Below are 19,001 nucleotides of genomic sequence, written 5' to 3' on the forward strand. Positions count from 1 at the left end.
AGCAACCATCCACTTACCATGATAGTGCTGATACCAGATCATCTGCGTAGGCGACTCTTACTATATTGAGCTGAAAGCAAATAACACGTGCTCAGTGCACAAAATTCTCTTCAAACATGGAAGAAGGTCATAAAAGGAAACCCCTAGGCGCACGTGAATATTGTGTTGTGCATTTAAATCGAAAACATGGCTCACATTCAGAAGTCAAGTCCAACAGCATGTTTCTTTGTGTAGAGAAGTTTTGAAGACCTGCAGCTTTAGTTAACAGATACAAATTTATTGCAAACCAAGTAAGAGACACAAAGTTAGGTTTGTCATTTCTTTTAATATGCAGCCCTGCAGAATTTTCAAGTAACAAGATTTATGCCCCGAAATTATGCAGGCGTGTTCGAAATTTGTTCCGTCCCCACTAAACTGATAAACGCAAGCTGTACGCAGCCAGATGAGGACCGAAGTGAGCGTCATAGTTCAGGTGCCACCCCACCCCCCTTACTCCGTCTTCTCCCATCCTTTTTCTTGGAGTTCGTGCTCTGCTGTGCCCTGCGAATTTCCATCCCCACCCACTTTTGCAAAATACACTACTTTGTCCTCTTCCCGTGCTGGAAACAATTATTCGTACATGTAAAAGATGCCCTAGAAATATATCCAGGGAAGAAAGCACTATCGTCTTTTAAAACTAGTAAGGTTTCAGTGAATTTGTCTTTCGGTCTTTTACGCAGAACCTTCCTGTGTGAATTTTCACATGTAGTATTTTAAAGATTTCCATCTGTGACTAAGAATTTACACGTTTTAAATTTCAGTTCTCATGCCTCGCATTCTTATGACAAATAAACGATATGTCTAGAGGTTATCAAGAGCCTAGCTGGCTGTTGAGTACTTTAGCCAAGCTCCCCACAACATCATGCGACAAAACGGCGTCCTCAATCAGACACACCGGCCTTCGTGCTGAAGGCTTTAGCCGCATGAACGGCGCTATTAGCTGCCGCTGTTAAAAAGACACCAGCTTTAACAGAACTCGCAAGCAGCAGCTAGGCCCTGCACTTATGCGCCCGTTCTTTCCTTGTTTTTCTATCCAGAAAGGACAAAATCCCGAAGAGGCATCCGACGCAGCAGTGAATGGCAGCTTGGAGCTGGTACAGTCCGTCGTAGCTCCCCATGGTGTCTCGGAAAAAACCTGAAGAAAGAGATCCAACTTTACACCACCAACAACTAGTGTTTCATTGTGACAGACACTGTGGGGAAAAATTTGTTTGCTTGTATAGCATACCGCACACCGTATCGACTGGAAATGTAAGCATGTCTTCAACCACTGACTGTGCTCTGGCTCTTCATGTAGACAAATATGATTTTTTTTGTTGAAATTGTGACCTTAAAAGCGCCAAGAAACTTCATTGAGTTTTTCAAACAACGGCACAGGTATGTAGCTTATTGAATTTTACAAAGCTTGGAATACCTTAGGAACACTCATTCTAATATTGTTTCGTTCCATATTCCTCATCTTCTGTTTGTTAATGATCTAGAATGTCGACTCAACAAGAAATTGAATACACGAAATATTTAATGTAACTCCTCCTCAGTGCAAAAATACCGAGAACAAATCGTAAATTGTGAAATAGCAGTAATTTTTTGAAGCCTTCGTGGTTTCACAAGAAAAAATGGCGCGCCAAAAAGAGGGCTTTTGAAGAATAACAACAAGCGCGTTATTTTTCCATCGTCAATCCACCAACCATCTCAAGTAGCCACACTTAAATAAATTACGTTGCCGTGAATGTATCAACGAAGTAACACGTTTTACCACGCCAAATATATTCTCTGTCGCATCTCACAGAAGCGTTTCACATGGTTTATGCTTTCATGGAGCAGCTACCAGAGTGACGTCTTAGGTCATTCATTATTGGTGTGCCAGCGCCACACACGAAATAATGGCACGATGGATACTAAGTGAAACGGCGAAGCACGCTATCTTTATAAGCGGGGCGTCACTTTTGTTGGTTCACTTGATTCGAGGAAGAATAGAGGCGATCATTTCAGGCATCCTGCAATATCCTATTACTGTACACTTTTCGCCACTCTCAGTTTAGCAGTAGTCGGACCCGGATACATCATGAAATAGTTCAATATATCGCTTATTCGATATATAGAAATGCAACCAGAAGCGCTTCTCTGTGACATAGAACAGAAGAAACACAGCGCCCACGCAAGTGACGCGCTTCTTGAAGAGACGTGCCTACTGCCCGCTAGCTAGTCGTGCAGCACTCACCGGGCGTTGCTAGGTCTAGCCTGCCTGGCATGAAATCCGCTGAGGACGACACTTTAAAAATGACAAACTGCCTGTCAAAAGATGTCTAATCCGGTTACTAGTGCCCTGTAAGTTGAATGTTCGTTTTTTTTTAATTAATGTGGGGTTTAGTTTGAGTTCATTTCAGAATTTATTGAATATGCAATTGTCTCGGTGAACAGGGTTGAAGGTAACGCAAAAGGTTCACTGATTACGCCCTGTTGCCAGCGTTTGGTCATTTCAAGCGCCGGCGGAACAGTGCGAATGGGCACAGGAAGTACAGAAACAACGGAGAGCGTTCCGCGACGCCATCGGCACCGAAGCACGCCAGGCGAGGGCCACCATTGGGCCTTAGTTAGGTTGGCTTCGAAGCATGATAGCGATGCGGCGTAGCAAATGTGTACTCCAAGCCGAAGGCCAACCCCAAGCACACCCCATTTTCAACCCATCATGCGGTTAACACAGCGAGCGCTGGTAGCATGCAGGTGACCAAGGCCGCGCAGCCGACCCGTCTCTGCACATGGAAAGTCTTCTAAAAGCGACGTTAGGAGAGGCACTACGTTCGGGACCACCTCCCGCAGTTTGATAAATCGAGCGAGTAGCAAAATAACAATTCGACGTACAGGGTGACATTTCTTCACTTTTAGGCAGAATTTTCAAGGGCATAATCTGTGTGTTCTGTATAGCCGATATTTTGAAATATGCGGACACGACTGTACTTCTTTCATAGTGACCTCCTATCCCATTTGTTATATCTGAGTGTGATGGTAAAAGGCGCTGCAGAACTCGTTAAGAAATATTTTCGGGCGCTCCTCTCTGACTGTTTTCTACGGTCTACATCATGACACACGTACTCCCACTGCCGCTGCATTAAAAAATCGTGCTCACTTATAAGATTTATCTCACCGCCGTAAACTTTCCCAAGACGCGCTCTTAAAAAACGCTTAATCAGTATCCTTCACTTCCGCCCGACCATCCCGTCAGCTTTCTTTTCATGTTTCGGTCGTCTGCCGTGACAGTCAAGTGCATCGCGTGTCGTTCTTCCGCACTTCTTAAGTCCTTCATACCGCACACTATCATTGAGTGCAACAGCTTACTAGCGTACAAAGACATTGAACCTAACGCAACAAGATTTCATGATCTAATACGCAGGGACGTTCATATTTAAATACTTTTTCGCCTTATTTGTTCCCTGTTGTTTTAAAATTGCTTCTTTTTTGGTGCCTAAAAACTTTTGTTATATTTTTCGTTTCTTCTACGCCGTTATTAATTTTTCCTGCGTGGGATTTTTTTAAATAATTTTCTGTTTTGTGTACTTGTGAACTTAGTATCAGGAGTAAGTTATACTACTATGTTTTATAACTAACCTAGTGATTGTACCTTTTCCTAGATCTTGAAGTTCCTAATAATACGTTGCACATTACCCCCTTTGCTCTGGAATACGCTGAAAATAGGGACTTCAGGAGTATCTTCAATAAAGAAATACAAATGTCCCACGAACGTGGAAAAACCTATATAAATATCTCGCAACAAAAAGCGCAATTCGATTGGCCGCGCTTAATTCTAATGTAATAGACACCGCTTTTTTAAAGGCTACTTCGGTAGTTTCTCAATATGCAAGTATTTCAGTTAATTATTTACTGTAGGTTCGGCCTATTGTCTTCATAATTCTCGCCAAGTCCAGCAGCCGTGCTATATTTCTTCCCTGCATGTCAGTTTTGAAATTTGCTTAATTATAGGAAAAAACAGCGCTAGCACATTCAAACACAAAACGAGAATCGGAACACGAGACACAAGAGCTGATTGTGAACTGAAATTTATTGACTGAAGGTGGACATCTTATGAATGCGCGGAACAGATGGGAAAATGAAGGGAACGAAACAGTGGGGGAAAATTATACAGCGTCGAAGAATACACACGCGAGGATTCAATAAAATTCAGTTTACAGCCAGCGCTTCTGTGAAGTGTTTTTTTCTGTAGTTCTGTTGTTTTATGTGTTAGCGCTGATATTTTTTCTAGAATCAGGATGCACGCACTCGCCAAAAAAGCAGCTTTAATTGATATTTACGCTTTGCGCGGTGTCTCTTGGTCTGAATTCAGGGCATGAGCAGGAACATGTTTGCGACGTTATTAATATTACCCGCACGTTTATGAGTGCTGTGCACTTTCTAAGGCTCCGTTTACGCTTGTTTCAGGTCCTCTGCGGAATTTAAATACGGCACTTCGGTTTGCTGTTCTTGTCGTTTTCAAATAGTACCAATCTGTATTTGAAAAAAAGAAAGAAACGACGTTGGGCCAGAGAGGGGAGACTAAAAGGAATTCGGTGTAATTTCGACTCAAAATTCGCAAAGAAACCCTGGAGCTGCGATTTGTGACAAACTCACACATGCGGACATGAGATTACATTGCCGCTTAAGGTGGTTTGAAGGAAGTAATGCTTCATGCGAGTATTTTACGTAGCCGTCCTCATGGATTTCTTTCTATTGATGGGCTGCTTCGGTAACCCATGTGAAAAAGCAACTCCACAGATGGGGAACGCTAAAAACATTTATTGATCGCTGACATTACAATGGCCACTGCTGCTTCTCCAGCCACGCGTACCAAACGAGACCGTCCTCGTTTACTCCGAGGACATGGCGAAGCTCTTCCGCCGGGCTGATCCCAACATGTCCGAAGAGAAGAAGCTGCGCTTTCTTATGAGGGGCATCAAGGAGCAGATCTTAGTTTGAAGCCCGCTCAGAACAGTCGGCGAATTTGTTTCCGAAGCCAATTCGATGGGGAAGATGCTCGACACCCGATCCAGACAGTACGAGCGTGCGCCGTCGCTGATGGCTACCAGCGGTGTCGATGCTTCTAGCCAGGACGTCCTTCGGGATATCACTGATCACAAGAGACAGCGACGGGCTTCGACGAGCCTCTTCAGATCACAGCTCAAGATCGCTGTCACTTCCTCTTTTTAGGCGGCGCGTGCTTCAGGTCAGCGCTAAGCGAACATGCGGAATGCACTGTGTGACTGTGTATAGTGCCAATGCGTCCCAATCGCAGCGTGGTCAATGGCCTCGTGGTGCTTCGGCCCCCGAAGCACCATACTACTGTGCCCGGTCGCCGTCACCACGACGTTCTTCCGCCGACATTACGCGCGGAAGGTCTCCTAGACCACGTCGGTAAAACTAGAAGCGGCAACCTTTGGGGAAGGTTGCTCCCCGTACGACGCACCGACGATCACCAGCCCGATAGCACGCCTCGACGCATCAATTCTCCGCCGCAACAAAACCGCCTGGCGCCGCTCCGCAGTCGTGACCTGACTCCGCGACGCTCCCGTACATCTACGGCTACAACTGCTGATCTGAACACTTCAATCGACGGTACCGAAGTCACCGCACTCGTGGACACCGGCGCCGACTACTCGGTAGTCAGTGGACCTTTTGCCGCGACTCTGAAAAAGCAGCCACACCCTGGACGTGCCCACAGCTTCGTACTACTGGGGGCCATTTGATCACCCGAGCTGGCAAGTGGACGTCACGAGTGACCATCGAAGAGGACACGTACCTGGCCGCCTTCGTCGTACTCGACCAGTGTTCCCGGGACGTAATCCTCGGAATGGATTTTATAACAGAAAATGGCACGGTCATTGACCTTAAATCGAAGCCAGTGACCAAGACCACAATCCACAGTGCTTCCGAACGTCCCGCGGCTCTTTACATCCTTGATGACGTCACCATTCCACCCCTTTCGAGCGCTGTGGTGTCTGTCGGCGCGGAGGCGCTGCGGAAGCTTGAAGGTGTCGTAGAAAGCAAACAAATTATGCTTTTCGACCGCTGCCTGGCTGTCGCCAGAGGGTCCGCTTGCCTCGAAAACTGAGAAACCGAAGTGCCTACGAATTTTGGAGGTGAGCACCGACATGTCAGCCTTGGGACCACTGTGGTCCGCATTCATGGTATCGCCGACATTCGACGAGCGCCCAACCTTGCCATGGTGTCGTCAACTGAAGTTCCCACCGGTGTTCACAACTTCCAGTACGACATTAACCCCGCGCTTTCGCCGCAGCAGCGAGGCCAAGTAGATAATCTCCTTCAGCGCTACGGTGATAACTTCTCGACTTCTTCCAGCGTTGGAAGAACACACTTGGCAAAGCATCGGATAATTACGGATGACACCGTGACCCTATTAGATAGTCACCTTACCGTGTGTCTTCCACTGAACGCGCTGAAATCAGCCGTAAAATTAAGGAGATGCTTCGAGACGACGTCATTCGGCCCTCTCGTAGTCTCTGGGCAGCAGCTGTCATCCTCGGGAAGAAAAAAGATGGTACATTGCTGTTTTGTGTTGGCTACCGTCACCTAAACAAAGTAACTAACAAAGATGTTTATTTCCTTCCTCGAATTGACGATGCTCTCGGCCACCTCTGCTATGCAATATATTACTCATCCGTGGACCCCAACTCCGGATAATGGCAAATCGAGGTAGATGAACGGGACCGAGAAGAAAAGCATTTATTGCTCCGGGCGGGTTCTGTGAGTTTAAGGCGATAGCATTTGGTTTGTGCTCTGCACCCGCAATGTTCCAACGGCTGATGGACACAGTTCTGGCAGACTTGAAGTGGCAGACATTCCTCGTCTACATTGATGACGTGGTTGTGTTCGCCCCAACGTTTGAGGAGCACCTTCGGCGCCTCGAAGTTGTACTCCAAGCCCTAAAGTATTCTGGGCTAATAACGTTAAAAAAAATGAGAAATTCCACTTTGCTTACACTGAGCTAACGTTCTTCGGTCACATAGTCAGATACGATGGAGTTCGGCCGGACCCAGACAAAACCAAAGCTATTGCCAATTTCTGTCCACCGCAGGACCCAAAGGCAGTCCGCCGCTTTCTAGGATTATGTGCTACTACCGTCGCTTTGTGAAAGGTTTCGCTTGAATTTCCGAGCCCCTGACGAGTTTGACGAGGACAGACACACCTTTCGCGTGGGATGCCCCTCAAGCACAATTTCCGAGCCCCTGACGAGTTTGACGAGGACAGACACGCCTTTCGCGTGGGAGGCCCCTCAAGCACAAGCATTCAAAACGCTTCAGCGCTACCTGCAAGCACCTCCAGTTCTGGCTCTCTTCGAAGAAAGCAAAGATGCTGAGCTTCATACTGACGCAAGCAACGTAGGCCTGGGTGCCGTTCTGCTCAAATCCACAGCAGTCGAGAACGAGTCATCGCTTACGCCAGCCCCTCTTTGTCTCACGCTGAAGCTAACTACTCGGCAACTGAGAAAGAGTGTGTCGCGATAGTGTGGGCGGCGTCGAAATTTCGACCCTACCTTTATGAAAAACGTTTTACTGTAGTTACGGACTGCCTTGCGTTGGCTCGTGACCCTCGAAGATCCGTCAGCCCGCCTTGTCAGATGGAGTCTGCGCCTCCAAAAATACTACATGGAAGTGGCGTACAAGCCCTGCCGGAAGCACTCGGACGGCGATTGCCTCTCGCGCGCCCCAGTCGAATCCCCAGCGGAGGACGGCAACTACGACGACGACATCCCCTTAAATGCGATCAGTGGAACGAGCATCGCTGAAAAGTAATGCTCCGAACCGGAACTTCGGGACCTCATGGAATTTCTTAGCGGTAGCCGCCCGACTGGCCCGAAGGCTTTTAAGCGCTCGGTAGCGTCACTCTGCGTTCGCCATGGTGTGTTCGTGAAGAAAAATTTCGCCGCAAATAATCAGCAATACCTTAATGTCATACCTACGAGCATTTGTGACGAAATTCTTCTAGTTCACATAACAAACCGGCTTCTAGACATTTGGGAGTAGCACCCACGTTTGCAAGGTAAAGGAGAACTATTACTAGCCCCGCCTTCAGTCGGACGTTGCGCACTACGTCAGAACGTGCCGAGGCTGTCAGCGTCGCAAAGTGCCCTCAATAAAACCAGCTGCATTCGTGAAGCCTATAGCACCACCATCGCGGCCTTTCCAGCAGATCGGGATCGACATGTTGGGCCTATTCCCTCTTTCTCATTCAGGAAACAAGTGGGTTATCGGGGCAATCGTTGCAACTGACTTCCTGACACGATACGCGGAAGCATCAGCTCTGCCAAGCGCCACAGCCCTTGACGTGGCAAAATTTTTCATCCATCAGATCATTTTGCGTCACATTGTACCGGAGATCCTAATCACCGACAGGGGTACAGAATTCATGGTTGACCTCCTACAGCATATTTTACGCCAAAGTCATACAGACCACCGAAGGCGACATCCTACCACCCTCATACGAACGGTTTAACAGAACGATTAAACAAAATGCTAGGTGACGCGCTCTCAATGTATGTCGACGTTCAGCACAGAACTTGGGACGAAGTACTCCCATAGTCACCTTTTCATACAATACAGCCGCACAGGAAACGATAAACATGCCACCGTTCGGTCTAGTTTACAGCCGCGACTTGATAACAATGCTCGACGTCATGTTACCGCACATGGACGACATCGACAAGAATGCGAATCTTCCCACCTTCCTGCACCTCGCTGAAGAGGCTCGTCAGCTGTCCAGAGAGCGGATTCTCGAACAACAATGCCGAGATTCTCAATACTATAACCTCCAACACAGTGATGTTCGGTACACATCAGGAGACCGTGTGTGGGTTTGGTTTGCCATTCGCCGACGCGGACTTAGCGAAAAGCTCTTCTTTCGGTATTTCGGTCCCTACAAATTGACCAGGCCAATAGGAGCCCTCAACTATGAGGTTGTTCCTGACGGCTTTCAGAAATATCGGCGATCTCTGCACACTGAGGTGGCACACGTTGTCCATCTCAAGTCTCACTACGGGCGGTAGCGGTAGAGCTGGATTTTCGCGCGCACATCATGCTTCCCCTAGTGAAGTTTTATAAACACAGAGGCTACGTATCGGGACAATGATATTTCTTTCCGGGGGCAAATGACACAGTGCATTTCTCGTGTTCGCTTAGCGCTGGCCTGCAGCACCCGCCAACTCAAAAAGAGGAAGTGGAAGTGACAGCGATCTGGGGCTGTGATTTGAAGACTTTCGTCGAAGCCCACCGCTGTCTCTTGAGATCAGTGATCTCCCGCATTCACGCATGACACTATGCGCACCGCTTTTAAATAATTGAACAATGACTCTATGAGTATTTAGAGAAAAGTAAAATTTATGTTTACAAGTTTCTTTGTGGGCAGTTTGTGGCCATAGGCAAGGTTGCACAAACTTTGCCTAGTCCGCGAGTATATTTTTTTGCTGGAGCACCACGTAATTGCTTATTCAAAATCGTATTAACGACTCTTTAGAAGCGGCACTCTTTACGTCCAAGCTTGGCACATGCACCAATGATCATTACACGGCAATATGCTTCCACACTAGTTGTAAGGTACAAAAAGTTAATGGCTTTTACTTTCGACCAATTTATGCACTATTCCGCCTTCATATCATATTGCGTTTATCAGTGTAGAGAAGCCAATATGTCGCGCTTACTTTCGCTCTTCGTTCCTGCAAAGTCTGATAGAAGTCTTCTTATCAGAACGTACTGTGGTGCGCTAGGTATTTATTTGCTTAAGTAACACCAAAAGTTGGGCGAGTTTGTTTAAGCTCATATTTTAAAAATGCGCAAACAACTGACGAGAAAAACACAGGACGAAACGGCGATCAGCGCCTGTGTTATCGTGTCGCCCTGTGTTTTCCCCGTCAGCTGTTCGCGCTTTTTTCAAATATGAACTTATTCCATTATCCATTCTCCGTCTCCTGCTTGAACATACAGTACGCACTATAAAATAAATAAAATAAATTTAGAGCTCTTAGAAATGAAAGAAACAAGTTCTCACCTATAATGGATGGATTGCACAGGAGCAGAGGCAGTAGAGTCACTCCAGCGAATCCCCAACTTGCAGCGACACTCTGTATTCCAAAATAATCGGCAATCACAACGGGCTTCATACTCATTAGGCATCCTACGAGCATCGTGGCGCATGCGCAGACAAGAATGTACGACAGAAAGGAACTTGTGACCGGCAGGGCGAACATTGACGCAGCTAGCAGGAAGAAAGTCGCAGACACTAGTGTGGTCCTGCTGACCACCCTGCAGTCGCCCACCAGGGGCAATGCGATACGCCCTACTAATTCCGCCGGAGCACAGTACATCACAGATAGGTCGGCGTGGCGACGGGCAGATCCCTTGTCGAGCGCGTAGTCTACAATTGTCGTCGGAAACACGGCCACCGTGTAATCAAGCGCAACAATACCCAGCACGACAATGTAGAACCTTGGCTTTGATAACAGCTGGGCAATGTGACGGAAACCCGAAGGTGAATCGACATTACTAGCACAGCAGCCGACCTGTTGTGAAGCAGCGCCGCAAAAACATTTTTTGCTGTTGTGAGCCATGGAAGTTTGATCTGTGTTTCTCGGACACGGCTTCCTTGCGTCGCTACTCTGGTCATGAAGGGTCTTCGTCGCGTGCGACATCGCTTCTGGTGGGAGATGAGGTGTGCCACTTGGGGCTGTTTCACGATACACACCTGCTGACGACTTACATGGTTTCCCAATGCTACAATTACTTTCTATGGCGTCGTTTATTGGTGTGAGGGAAGGCTTCTTTGAGTATTTCGAGTAGTAAATTGGTCGCTGCAAAGGGCGACCAGAACTTAGAGCTTGCACTGGCATGGTTTTACTTGAAATTGTTGCAATTCCGTTCGCCTCTTCAGGACTCGCGTCGGTTTCGCTAGCTGTGGGTTTCTTTTCATTATTCTTCCGGCCACTTTTGTGCCATGGCGGCTCCTTGAGAAGCATTGTGAGTGCCGTGACGTTCATGGTAAGGGCGGCGTACACAAGCAGAGTTCCCCTGACACCGTACGTTTCCTTTAAAGAGGTCAGTATCACTGGGTAAACAAGGGAGCATAGCGTGTATCCCGCGAACTTGAGGCCGCTGGCTATGCCGCGGTATTTGTCAAAGTACATCATGACCACGATGATGAGAGTCACGCAGACGATCCCGACGCCAGCCCCTTGGAAGGAAGAGAAAAACAGATAAGGTAGTGAACACGCACACTTTTCTGGGACAATTTGGCCGCGTTTAACGTGGTATACAGCTAATGGGTGGCGAATGGTCATTCAGTGGTCTTTGCCTATCCGATGATGATAACCTCTTTGCTATGGTGCTTATATGGTTTGCGAATGTGGGCCCCGTTGCACACATTCGGTGGCAGTGCTCACAGAAACTCAGCCTCCCCTGCTACCGACCCGCGTTCTAGGAACTTTTGACCAGCCTTGTAGATTTTTCAGCCTTAGCGCGGATTGCATATATGCTTCTGACTTCCCCGTCCAGGAGTAACTCGGGTCATTCTTTCTATTGTATGCTGGAAGGGGTCTCTTATATTAATTAGGTGGGCACTTCACATTACAGTTACCCTTCCTTATACTAACATAGTTTAGCACGACGTAGCTGGTGCAGAATACCAGTAATTTCTCTTGACGACCACGATACAAGCGTGAAAATCTATTCGTCTGTTGAAAAAGAACAAAATCTAGCAAGGAAATAGTCCCCTAAAATGTATGGCCCTGAATGCGCCGCGTTTCCCAGCACTGCTTGCATAGTCAACCGGCATCACAATTGCAATCTATGCGGGGCAAGAGGCCCTGAGCGCGTTATCCTTTCCTTGTTCATGACGCTACTAAGTGTTGACATTGGCTTTAATCTTAGCTGCTGGAACTGTATCTTAATAACCTCAACCTTCTGATACCGCCTTGAAGGGCCTTTTCACCCTCTAATCTTTAATGCTTATCACTTCGAAATAGTAGGCAGCGTTTGTAGCAGCACATTCCGCGAGACGCGGCCATTACAAGCTGCGAATATTGAAATTTTGTCTTAGATTTCCTGTCGCATAGACAGCACGTAGGTAATATCTCCTTTGTCAGTTTGTAAGCAGATCGCAAGGTATAATATTTCCATGAGCCAAGAATTTAATGCCACCATTATTTGCACTAAATATATTCATTGCCCTTAAATTGGAGTGAGGTTCAAGATTATGGGGTATTATACCTCAATTCGGCTCAAACAATAATGACTCCTTGGACACCCCACGCTGCATTGTGTGGACATGCGGTTGCTGGTCGACCAAAATTGTAATGGCGTGGTCGCTGCCCAAAGCGATAGTGCGCAGCCGACCAGCAGCGGGGGCGGTTAGGCGCAGTCTATCAGTCCCAGAGGAACGCTGAACTAAGACTGGCTGAAATGCTTTAGCCTCTCAAACAGGTTGGCATTGAATTCGTTCACGCCTATATCAAGTGGGATTTTTTTTAAACCGATCAATGAAGCAATGCATCACTATTTGAAGAGCTAATAGAACGAAAAATTGTATATAGACTTCGTTTACTGTCTTTTTTTCTTTTGAGGTTTCTACTTTGCCGCGCTGCCTATTTTAAGCCGACCATCAACGAGTGTCATCGCCATTTTAAACTACTACTCTCTTGCTCCCACGAGAACATCGCGTGCGCTTCTGAAATTCTTGGAAGCTCACCATGCACGGCACCCATCGTCACTGTCATCCAGGTCATATTCGGGGCGAAAACAGCGCCCAGTATGCCTGCCCACAAGCAGATGCTGCCAGCCAGTCCCATGTGGAAGACGGACAGGCGCCGTTGACAGAAGGATAAGAGAAGACCTGTGCACGAAGTGAGGAACGGCGGTAGGGCAAGCATATTCGTTCAATAATTTTGATGATGATATATTTCTACGGCACAAGGGCAGCAATGGACAAAAGACGGCCATGACACAAGGCGTCTCTCTTTACTCAAGGTTGGGTCAAAAACCGAATTTCCAAGCATGTCCCCGGATAAGCCGAGCACCAGGCTAGGGGAATGTTTGCACGCATTTTATCGCCGTCGAGTAACCGGCGACACTGTGGATCACACTATGCAAAAATTGTCTTCCGGTAACCTCAAACAAAGATTAACCCGTCTTTAAAAAAAACTGCTGATTAGAGTAATGTGAAACGTGCACTAGAACAGTGCAACTATTTGTTGCGCTTTTAAAACCCTACATATGACCTATCCTGTTGTCATCCAGTGACAATCGACAGGAAATATTTCTCAGAGAGTAGCGGCTGAAAACCGTCACACTGCGCAAGTAGGCCAGAAACGAGAGCCATCCGCACAGCGTGAAAGCGAAGCCTAGTGTTTGCGAAACATTGAGAGATCTCGAGGTTCGCAACCGCGAAATGCACCTGGCTCAGGGTTAGTCAACTTCCCGGCTCGCAGTCTGGCGAGAGACTTCGTTCCGTATATTGCCCTGCTGCTTGCCGCAGTTAAGATATATAAAAAGAGAGGTAGCGCAGTTAAACATCTTTTTTTTTTTCGTTTCGCACCTGATCTGACACAGCTGATGCCTGCCGGCTCTGCTCGCTGCCGTCACGAGTGTATCGTTTCATCTTTACACTAAGCACGGCCATGCTGCGCAGGGCGACGTTGAGTGCACGGTGCCGCTACGATGACGAGCCGTTGGCTTCCCTCGCCACTTCCCTGCCAGACAAAATATAATAAATACTTAAACCTGTGAAGCGAAATTCTGCGTATCCCTTACGAGCACCACGCTACTTCATGCCAGGTATGTTGTGAAAGGCGTTGTATACACATTCTCAGTTGGCTATTTCTCTGAAGCCTCTAATCTTAAAGAAACCTAGTGGGCCCTAATTTTTGGAGCACTTCACTACGGATTCCCTCATAGCCTTAGTTAATTTGGGACGTTATACCCCGATAAACCAAACCAAACCTTTCTTGAAGCAGCAGTCTTGGCCTGTGTGCTCCTGTTCATAAAGAACCTTATCAGATTCTTTTACGCTCGCCCACTTGGATTACAAAAGTCTACAGTGCGAGGACGCGAAGACGACGGTGGCAAGTGAAGAGCGGCGCCGTCGCTCAAAATCCTTTTCCCTGTGTTGCTTGCATCGCCGCTCGGACCTGCACCCACAGAAGTCTTCACTGGTTGCCCAAAAGTCCTCCCGCGATTAGCGAATAAGACCCCCACTGGCCATTTCCGATTTGTTACAGAGCTCCTGTTGTGTGCGTCTTTGTCTCTTGTCCCGTTTTGCGCTGCACTCACATACAATGGGTCCTCCCCTGAGATCTGTATTCGCCTCAACAAGCACCTCGTTTGCCACTTCTGCGGCTGACGCGAACCGCAGGTATTATTTTCTCTTATCAAGCATCGTCTCCAGAAACAAATGGGCGTCTTTACTTCCGGAAGGCCAAAAAATCTCTTAAAGTGTACTTTTGAGTTGCTAATCTCAATTTTGCCTTTGTCTAAACATCTTGCCAGTGTCATCATCATCGCCATCATCATCAGCTCTGACTACAACCACTGTAGGGCAAAGGCCGCTTGCATGTCTCTCCCACCGTACTCATGAGCATTGCCAGCCACGACCTGAGCAAGCTAAAAAAGAGGTTGACAAAAACGCGATTCCGCATTTACGAAGCTAGGTAATATTTGCGTGACAGAACCGGTGAAACCAGCGTACTTGAATGGGTTCTTATCAAGGCGGTTTTGGTTGGCAAAGATTTCATTACGAACGATGATACATAAGTCATTGTTACGTAATACGTATCGCAAAGTACGTCCAGACATTAGTGGAAACGCAGAAAAGACCGAAGAAGGAAGATTTAGGGAACTTGCGGTGCGTTAAAAAGCACGTGTACTTACTTTGCCTGGTCGTAAGCTGCAGCTACAGCAACGTACACACAAAAGAAGAGATATCAATGAAACATTATGCCGTTCTTTTCTTTTCAAGTTTGGCTTTCACTCGAGAGTTAACAGCAGGTTATAATTCCCCTCGTATGTGGCAACCATACCTTAGACCGAATTTTGTTCTTAATTAGATAGAGTGTTTCTCACCGAACGAGTGTGAGACGCCCGACATGACGCTGGCAGGCCACGATGCAGTCTCCCTGTTGACATCAAACTCCTCCATGAAAGACACGTAAAAGAATCCCGAGTTCATCATCATCGTCACGGTGAAGAATGCTGTCAGACTGGCTGCAGCGGCCACAGTCCAACCGCGGTCCATTTGGAATCCTCGTGTGGCTGCGGTAAGAATTAATAGTGCGCATTCCTAAACATTGCTGCTTCTTGTGTATGCTGTCTGAGTATTGATACGCTGAACCTATAGCCACTAAAAAGTGGTTACGCATTCACAAAGTTAGTTCGTATAGCACGTGACGTCGTGATGCAGATAAACCGTACTAAAATAATGCCTAAAGGACAGTCAACAGGGTAACATGTCTGCATCTAGAAGGCACCACATTACAACTACAAAGTAGGAAATTAGGAAGACGAAATGCGTCAAGCGAGTTACAAAACAGCTCGCGATCTATGCCTACCGTGGAAGTCTACGCTCCAAAGCACCTCAGCAGCTAGGATTAAGAAAGCACCCATGTAAGGCCTGTAAAAAAGTTGCGCATCCTAAATCATGACAAAAAATAAGAAAAATTGGAATTTTGTTATCGTCGTTTCCAAAAAAGCGAAAGCAGCGCATGCAACGCTCAACTTTTGGAGGACAGATGCAATGCCTTTTTCCGCCGTATAGGCGCATATGTGTAAATAAAAGGCACTGAAAAAACATTATTTAAAACACGCCATCATTAGAAGGTAACTACGCTTTTGACAGAATTTAAAAACATGATATCTCATCGTCTTGAAGCTGCATCTGATGGCATTGCGGCCACGCAGGGCAGCGGCTACATTTTTTTAGAAGCGTAAACGTCTAGGCGAGTCGAACACGCGTGCTTCAGCACCAACTAGCTAAGCGGGAAACGACACGCACAGTCGCGACCATACAATACAGAACTTGATACATGTGCGAGAAATCTCTCCGCTGCGCTCGCTTCTCAGCCGAAACAACCGTTAAACTTTTTTTGCACAAAGCGTGGTAAACGTTTAACCGCCGAAGAGTGCTCGGTTATATTTGTATTTAGCCTGCACATGGACGAGGAGCTTGTGTGTGTCACTTTCGTGCAATGCGCGTCGTTTCCCGCTGCGTCAGCTGTCACTGTTGTAGTGTGTGTTTTCTAAACAAGCTACCGGGGACCTGTGCTACCTTCCGTGGTGCTGTATATGTTGATGTAAAAAAATAGATTTGATCGAAAATCTGACAGAATACTGCCTGTCGGGGGAACCGTACACACACAGAGTAAAGAAGGAGAAGGGGTTAAGCCTCAGGATACTTGCTACAGCTTCGACAAGAGGACAGGTATAAGTAATAATACATATTGGCCGCAAAACGAATATCTCTAACATTGAAGTTTTAGTACCAACAGAATTCCCTTGTTCAGAATGAAGTAGGTTGGTTTGAGCCCGCATATCAGGAGTGCGTGCGACGGCCAGATGAGGGGACGTGGACAGCACAGTTTTCGCTGTTTCTCCTGGTAGCTAATCGTTGCTTGCTAGCATATAAAACATTCCTAAATCAAATGTGATTATTATTTCTCCCTGCCCTTTGTGCCGTTATTATTCCAGTCAATGGCTTACCCTTTGTCTTGCGCATGTGATCAGCGTTTTGATAGACGTGTGCCCTTAGGTGACGTCTTCCTCGTGGCAGTGTATAGTTAGAAGTTTTCCGCCATAAGTTAATAAAATGAGAAAATTTTTTCCCGGTTTTAACCGCATGATTGTTTTGGCTATGTGCGGTTTTTCTCCCCCTTTTATTCTTTTCACAAAAAGTATTAGCGGCTTAACAACGTTTTGGCGTAGCTAAAATGCCCGCCGAGAGTTGTCAGTGGTCATAAATGTGACGCGGAGGCGGCGGCTGGTTTAGCGCTGACGTTTCGTACACACCTACTACTGCACGACCTTCCTAATATGAACCTCGTCCGAGAGGGCAGTTCAGGGTGCGATCCCATGGAAGAAAAAATCGGGGTCTGTGCGTGTGCGTGTGTGTGTGTATGTGTGTAAAATTTGGAACCGATGATAGCTCGTGTAGGTGGCAGGTGAAACTGCTGGAATATGGCGATGGTGGACTGGCACCAAGCCCATCGCCCTTAGGAGAACGCAGGAGATTGCAGTATCCATCGGGCCCGCAAGTGCAGCCACCGAATGCACTAACCCTGCGATTGCTGAATGTCAAAAAACCTACAAAATTACGCGTACCACGGTTACACCAAGGCCCAGGGCTGGCTCTGTTTATCGGCACTCGCCACAAAAAGACTTGGGTACTCATGGGGATAAAAAAAAGCAGCCGCACGAGAGAAAATCGGGCTTTCCAGAAATTCTGCACTGCCCCGAGCCAGGAAAAGAATGACCCTGACCCGTTTGGAAATTGAGCATTTGATTGTAGTAGGCGAGCACAGAGCAGGGATTAAAACGTCGTTTCCAAAGAGCCGTGTTAAGAACTCAAAGCTACAGAAACGCAGCATGATGAATGAAAAACTGCCTCAGAAACGTATAAAAGTTACGTACAGGCGTGATTAAATTTGGAGGCCGGGAAAATATGACTGGATTGATTGTCGGCGCTATCTTACGGAAAGTGCTTGTTGTCGGGGTGTGCGCTGTGCTTGCTCACTAATATGTTGATCTGTTCGCACACGCATTGCCATCAGTTCTGGCTTTTTCGACAGAAAAGCCGCAGGAGACGCTCTTCACTTTCGCGGTGCCATGCTGCCTCAGCGAGGAAGTCAGAGCGCACCAGCCATTTTTTCAGTAAATCTCTATCGTAAGTCTATCGCAGCAAACCTTGGCACGCAGGCTAAGCGAAGAATGCCTTTAAGCTCTATGTAGCATCTTGCATGATGACCTGAAGGAATGGTCGTCTTTCGTTGACTGGCGCAGGCGGTGACCGTCATAGGATACACAGCTTGGCAGGAGAAATTAGCTGGTATGACATTCACACTGCAGCATGGACAAGTGGGAACAACCACCGTTGATTCGAAGCAGGGCATTGTTTTAGAGAGCATGGCGAACTAACCCACGAAGTTGTGCTGTGAAAGCGGTTTACGAAAGAGATTGCTCGTTAAATGGCTCGCTCAGTGACTCGCTTGCCGAGACAGTATGCCACCGCGGAAGCGAAGAGCGGCCCTTGGCGGCTTCTGTCTCGAAAAAGCCGTGTCTAACTGAAATGTCAGGGCGAACACGCCAGCACAATAATAAGGGTGCGCTGCGCATATCTACACAAGCACGCACCAGCAGATAGCACTGCCAAGCAGTTCTGCCATCGCTTCCATGATCTCTTCACTTCAGCTTCAGCTTGTAAGCCGGAAGACGTACAGACTTGATCTGAAGCCCCACGATCAGAAAGATGTATCTGGGGGCTAGAGCTGCTGCCGCTGTCAGTGCCGAATTTGATTAGCGACGTCACTTCAATTACCGCCACATCATTGATGTTCACTTGCTCTCGTGATCTCCTATGTGTTCGCGAGTTTGATACCCGGAAAAAGGAATATTTCAATGCAGTGCATCAATTGGTTCGTCAACAAGCAATAGGTGCGCTGTCGCTCACCTGAATTGAATTGAATTGTCGCTCACTTCTGCGGTCACAAAACACGCCGCGGAATACGCGTGAAATTCGCAACAGTACAAGGGGAAAAAACTTACGTTTTTCAGTTTGGAACGCCACCTGAAGCAAATAGAAAAGCCTTCGTGCATTTACTGGCGAAGACTGACAAAGCACGAAACTAAGACTGCCACTGGAGCTCCGAAAGTCAACTGCTGTCCTGTGATACGCCCGCTGCAACACGTGTAAACACGGCCTCTCGC

The 19,001-nt window shown here is 47.3% G+C and overlaps 1 protein-coding gene across 3 annotated transcripts in view; it reads right to left on the bottom strand.

Moving 5' to 3' along the window:
- Window positions 1-257: 257 nt before the first annotated feature.
- Window positions 258-19,001, bottom strand: part of LOC144121935 (uncharacterized) — a 61,087-nt gene continuing 42,343 nt past the window's right edge. For 2 of the 3 annotated variants that reach the window (XM_077655386.1, XM_077655387.1), the window contains exons 2-5: window positions 15,150-15,338; window positions 12,781-12,924; window positions 10,090-11,268; window positions 258-1,174 (exon numbers count right to left, since the gene is read on the bottom strand). In XM_077655386.1, coding sequence (XP_077511512.1) covers window positions 1,029-1,174; window positions 10,090-11,268; window positions 12,781-12,924; window positions 15,150-15,321 — 1,641 coding nt within the window. In that variant the 5' untranslated portion in view covers window positions 15,322-15,338 and the 3' untranslated portion in view covers window positions 258-1,028. Of the gene's footprint in view, window positions 1,175-10,089; window positions 11,269-12,780; window positions 12,925-15,149; window positions 15,339-18,839; window positions 18,999-19,001 lie in introns of those variants that run through there. The other variant, XM_077655388.1, reaches the window with a different exon arrangement.

Source organism: Amblyomma americanum, chromosome 2 (assembly GCF_052857255.1).
Source record: "Amblyomma americanum isolate KBUSLIRL-KWMA chromosome 2, ASM5285725v1, whole genome shotgun sequence".
Taxonomy (NCBI): domain Eukaryota; kingdom Metazoa; phylum Arthropoda; class Arachnida; order Ixodida; family Ixodidae; genus Amblyomma; species Amblyomma americanum.